At 23.4% G+C, this 6,351-nt stretch overlaps 1 protein-coding gene across 1 annotated transcript, besides 1 other annotated feature; it reads left to right on the top strand.

Annotated features, from left to right (window-relative positions):
* Positions 1–987: part of a repeat region that runs on past the window's edge.
* A 3,046-nt stretch (positions 988–4,033) lies between these two features.
* PRELSG_0007400 (surface-associated interspersed protein (SURFIN)) lies at positions 4,034–6,351 on the top strand (the record flags this gene model as incomplete). The annotated part of the gene is made up of 2 exons (XM_028676845.1): positions 4,034–5,872; positions 6,000–6,351. Coding segments are annotated over 2 exons (2,191 nt in total), but the record flags the coding sequence as incomplete, so codon positions are not given.

Raw genomic sequence — 6,351 nt, 5'->3', positions numbered from 1 at the left:
TATTTCATCTTCATAATCTCTTATTACATAATTTTTACATATTTTTTCCCGATGCCCTATAATGTTACAGTTTTCACATCTCTTTTTACGGTGTTCGAAATTTCTTTTTAAATGCCCTTTTTTTCCACAACAGCAGCATTTGCTAGGTAATTTATCATTATTTTCTCTCATTTTCCTATTATAATCATAATTCATATTACAAACATTAAAATCTTGTCTTATCCCTTTCTTAAGTGTTCTTTGGATTTCTTTTGTTATTAATGATATTACCTTTGAAAATGTTTTGTCTATTGGAAAATGAGTAGGTATTCTTTCTAGGTATTTATTTGATATACATAGCTTAAAATATTTTCATAAATCATTTGTAATTGTGCCATTGACCTCATTAAAACAAAGATAAGTGTTAGCATACAACATGCAATCCTTGATAAATGAATCTATGGCTTCTTTCACACTTGATTTTTGTTTAGCGTTTCCAAATTTTATTACTTGATCTATTTTAGCATCACTGTTCCTAAATATTTTTTTCGCTAACTTAATTTTCAACTGTAATGTATTAGTTATTTTATTATATTTACATATCGTAGATACTGTTTGTGAGTGAACTCTTGATAACAATGGTGCTAATATCATTCATGTTTCTACCTTAGTTGGACTTAGCATATGTATTTTATTCTCAAACTCTTCGAACCACAAGAAATAATTTTCTATATCTTCTTCATTAATTCTTTGTATTCCATCCGGTGTTTTGATTCCCATGAAATCTTCTTTTTCTTTTACTTTAAGGACGTAAAATTCTTCGAGATTTATTATCTCTTTGAACAAATCCAAACCAAATTTAGTTACTTTTTCCCACATGTTGGATTTGCTAATCAATTGAGATTCTGCTTGCGTCGGTTTCAGTTTCATGACGTTGTCGTCATTTGATTTATTAATTGCCCATTTAATGACTATGCTAAGGCATTGAATGAACAATGTAATAAAGAGAATTTTTATAAAGTTTAATCTTTTTATTTGTTTATGCTTTTTCTTTTTTTTTAGTGAGGTTGCATAAAGATGTTAGAGTGTTTAATTATTTAATAAGTGTTCAATAGTTAACATATACTTGTAATAAATAGCTTATATAAACATACATACATAATATCTTTGATTAAAGATAATGTATTTTGCTTAAGTTTATATATTCTTAAAACTTCATTTTTTTTTTAAAAAAAAATGAACTAAAAAAAAAAAATTAAAAATAATATCTTTCTTTATGAAAACCAAAATGTTAAAATAAATTAATTTAAAGAATTTTTTTTTTTTAATTTAGCTAAAAACGCATGATTGGTGTTGATAACATTGTGTGCCAAGCTAAATTTCTTCATTGTTATTTTAGCTAGTTATTATGTACAAAAAGTTAATATACACACTTTTATTAACTACATGTCTATTAAAAAATGCAGTATAATTTAATTCAAATTAAATTTTATGCATCATAAGAAACCATTATATGTATAATAAAAAGAAGTGTATACGTATTTAAAAACGTATATTTATTTATACATGCTCTTTATTAATCTGTTTATTTATTACTTTATCAAAGTCATTAAATAGGCAGTTAATAAATCGATTATTAATAAAAATTCTCAATTAGAAAAGAGGTGAAAAGCATTCTAACAAAAAAAAAAAAAAATGTCAATCAAATAATAATAAATATATCTTTAAAAAATTAATTATAACACATAAGTAATATTTATAGGAACGTAAATATCCTTTTATTTTTTTTCTTTTTATTTCTTCCTTTTTTTGTTAAAAAATATCTAATTGATTATTAAAAAATATTGTTAAACCTTTATAGTAATAAAAATCATCTTTCCAATTAGAAAAGTGTAAATTATTCCTATACTGATGCCATAAAAAAAATGCATAATTATTTTTTTTATTTTCTTTATTTTTTTTTTGAATTATTTAAGAAAAAAAAATTATAAATCATTTTTTTTTTTTTTTGTTATGAAATTTTATGAATTCCGTTGGATAAGTGGTTTAATTATATTTTTTTTAAAAAAAATGATTACTAAACTTTTTATTTTAATATAAATAAAAAGTAAATTTTTTTTTTTTTTAACTTTTATGTTTTTAGAGATATTTAAATAATATTAAATTAAATTTTGCTATTTGTTATTAAATTACTTTACATAATTATAATTTAAAAGAGAATATCAACTTATTCCAATAAAAATATAATACACCTTTGCTAAAGTAAATAAATTCTCTGAGATAATAAAAGTTATATAATTAAATTTACACTTTAAATATAAATTTATTAAAATTTAAAATAAAAATAAATACAAAAAAAAAGATCAGCATAATTATTTATGCATGCTCTTCATTAATTTATATATTCAATACTCTAGCGAAATTTTTGAATAGGCAATTAATAAATCACTAATCAATTATGAAAAATAAAAAGCATTTAAAATATCATAACATACTTCAAGTTAAAATTAAATATTTTCTATATTTTAAAAAGTATTATAGAAACATATATCTTAAAAAAAAATGTACAAATTACTACTTTGCCATTTTTTTTTTTGTAAATGAAGTGATATTATTGATCATTATTTATAAATAGATATAAATCAAATTTAAAAAAATAAATGATTTTAAATTTTTTATAAGATTCTCTTTGCTACATATTTTAATAGATATTATAACTAGAAAAAAAAAAATTATCTTAAAATTGTTATTTCTTTTTTTGAGATTAATTCGGACAATATATATATTTTTTTAATATACTAGTAATATCTAGCATATGCAATTATATTTTTATTTTTTTCAACAAATGTATAAATTCTCTAGGCTTTCTTCTTCTTCCTTTTATAATTTTATTAATTTATTTTTATTTTAAGAAATTTTCATATTTCAAATGATTCTTTATCGTGTACTTTTTAATTTATCTACGTATGTAAAATTACATTGGTAATTAAAAAATATATTTTATGACTTAAGAATTTTAATATTCTAAAAATAAAAATGTATAGCAAAATTATAATAAAAAAAAGAGAGATGATAGAAAATAGATATAAAGATCAGAAAAGTGATTTTTGAAATAATGTAATGAAAATAAAATAAAAACTACTGAAATATATGACCTTTAAATAATTAAAAAAAAATTTGTTAGGAATTATGATAATTTTTTTTACAATATTTATTTTTTTTTTAAAATAAACTTAAAATTATATATTTAAATTTAAAATTTTAAATTCCTTATATATATATATAAATGCAAAAGTGAATCAACAAAATTACATTTAGATTAATACTTCTAAAAAAAAAAATACTTATTTCGCAAAAAAAATGTCTTTCTTTAATCTGAATATTCATATTTATCAAGAAATTTTAAAAAAAAAATAGAAAATGTTAAAAAAAATATTCGTTACGAATAAAAATTATGCTTTGTATATTTTAATTTAAAACCTAGTTTAATCAATAATGTATAATAACAAAAATGAAATATAATACATTTATATAAGAATTTTTCGTAAAATAATTTTTTCTTTACTATCTTATTAATTTTTATTTTATATAATATGCTTTTATTTAAATTATTATTTTATTTTTTTCTAAGAGACCTTAATTTTATCTAAAAAAAACTACATTACTATAAATTACTATGAAAAACAAATTATAAATAACTTCTTATTATGAAATATTTACATTTAGAAAATATAACAATTTAATACAAAATCTATTAATATGTTTAATAATATTACAGTAACCCGCAAAAACATTAATATATTTACAAATTTATCTAATTTACATATAAAATTTTTAAATGAATTTTATACAAAAATAAAAATAAATAATCTTACCTTTTTAACTAATTCCATCATTTTTATTTGCAATATTTGAATGATTTAGTACTATTTTTAAGTAACATAAAATTAGCATTTGAATGATTATATGAATATATATTTATATACTCTTTTTTTAAATAATATCTACAAACTAAATAATAGAAATAGTAAATATAATTAGAGTTGGGAATTGAATGAATACTGAAAAAAAAATCAATAGAAGAAAGACTAGAAGTGCTTCACAATATGGGGCTCAATATGACACCTGGAAGAGTAAACTTACTAGTGATTTTGACAATGAAATTTATACTATTTATATAGAAGGAGATAATACAGAAAAAGGAAGAAAATGTAGAAACTTCAATAACAAGGTAGATGACACAAAAGAAGATTTTATGGGAGAAAAATCAACAACATTAAACGTTAATGGAGATCCTGAAGAAGCATGGAATGAAATTGAGCAACATATAAGTACAAAAATTAGTCAATATAGAAATCTTAAATGTATGAGAAATCCTAGTATTTATACAAAAGATATAAGAGATAAAAGGAACAAGATAATGTATTTCTGTGAAGATAGAGATAAACGTTTTTATTTGCTAAAAATGAGCAAAAAAAGGGATGAATGTTTAAAATATAATCAATGGATAAATGAAGAAAAGAATAAATTTACGAGCAACAATCCATGGAGTATAAGTGACAGCAAAGGAAGTAATCAAGAGTTCAAAACTTCTAACAATTGTACATTGATCAATATGGGTATGTTTTCAAATGAGAATTGTGATAATTATAGCCAGAACCAACAAAAAAAGAGTAGTTCACAAAGTCTACAACGTTCAGGTTCTCCTCCAGTAACTACACAAAAAATTTATAGTAGCACAGCAATTCCTATTAAAACTACTGTACCTACTACTACTATTAATCCTACAACTATATCTACCACTACAACTACATCTACACCTGTATCTGTAACTACAAATGATTCTACAACTGCCAACATACCTATCTCTATATCCCCATCTATACCTGCATCTGCATCTACACCTAAAACTATACCTACATCTACAAATGCGCCCATTAATACAGCGACACCTACACCTACACTTCAATCTACACCTGCATCTACAGCTACACAAGCCACTACAACTACATCTATAAATGTACCAACTCAAAATATATCATCACTAAGATCTACATTAAAACCTGCAACTATATCTTCACCTACTTCTACAAATACTTCTGCACTTTCAACTACAAAAGCCATTACACCTACCACTATACAAGCAACTACATTTAATCATACATCTACAACTACACCTCCACCTACATTCACAACTACACAAGCCAATATATCTACTAATACACCTACAACTACACCTCCACCTACATTCACAACTACACAAGCCAATATATCTACTAATACACCTACAACTACACCTCCACCTACATCCACAACTACACAAACCAATACATCTACTAATACACCTACAACTACACCTACACCTACACCTTCAACTGTAACTACTCCTCCACCTACCTCTACAACTACACAAGCCAATACATCTACGCCTACACCTACACCTTCAACTATACAAGCAACTACATCCATATCTACAAAAGTGCCTTTAACTACATCCGCAAATGTATCAAAAGTTAATGCATCATCATCCCCAACAACATTAAAACCTACAACTACATCCACATCTACAACTGCATCTACAACTACACCTACAACTATACAAGCAACTACACGCATATCTACAAATGTGCCCTCAGCTACATCCGCAAATGTATCAAAAGCTAATAATACATCATCGTTCTCATTTACATTAAAACCTACAACTATGTCTACATCTACAACTGTACCTACAACTACATTAAGTACTACTGTTCATAATCAAAGTTATAGCAATATATCTTCAGGTCTTTCTATTAAAAGTTCGTCTACATTAGCTAAATCTACAATTATTCCTATCACAGCTGCCTTGGGATCATTTTTGGGAATTATTATCCTTTTTATATTTTTGTATAGAGTAAGACAAAATTATCATATAAATACGTGTATGTATCTGTATTTATTTTAATTATAAATTTTGATTAAAATAATTAAAATAAAAGAGATATATTTTATAAATTTAATATTTTCTATTTGTATAATAGTTCACTCCCATTGGCTCTTGGCTTGGTAATCGTAGATCAAAGAGAAAAGAAACACAGAGAAAAAAGAAGCAAGCACAAGTAGATAATGAATTAATATTTGAAGGATTTTCTGATAACAAATCAGAGATCAATATGAAAAACTTTCCAATATGTAATAAGAAAAACAGTTCCACATGTAAAATTATATTGGAAAATGAAAACAATGAAAGAAATATGGAAACAAAGAACAATATTGTAGAAAGAAGGAAAAAGTGGAAATGGAAAGCTGTAATTGAAGTGCATATGATGGTATTAGAGGAGTTCCAAAAAGAGGAGTGGGAATTGAATAGAAGAGAATTTCTAAAAATTTGTT

The sequence above is a fragment of the Plasmodium relictum genome (assembly GCF_900005765.1).
Source record: "Plasmodium relictum strain SGS1 genome assembly, contig: PRELSG_00_v1_86, whole genome shotgun sequence".
Lineage (NCBI taxonomy): Eukaryota > Apicomplexa > Aconoidasida > Haemosporida > Plasmodiidae > Plasmodium > Plasmodium relictum.
Note: the sequence above shows the minus strand (reverse complement) of the source record. Positions and strands in the feature narration are given on the sequence as shown.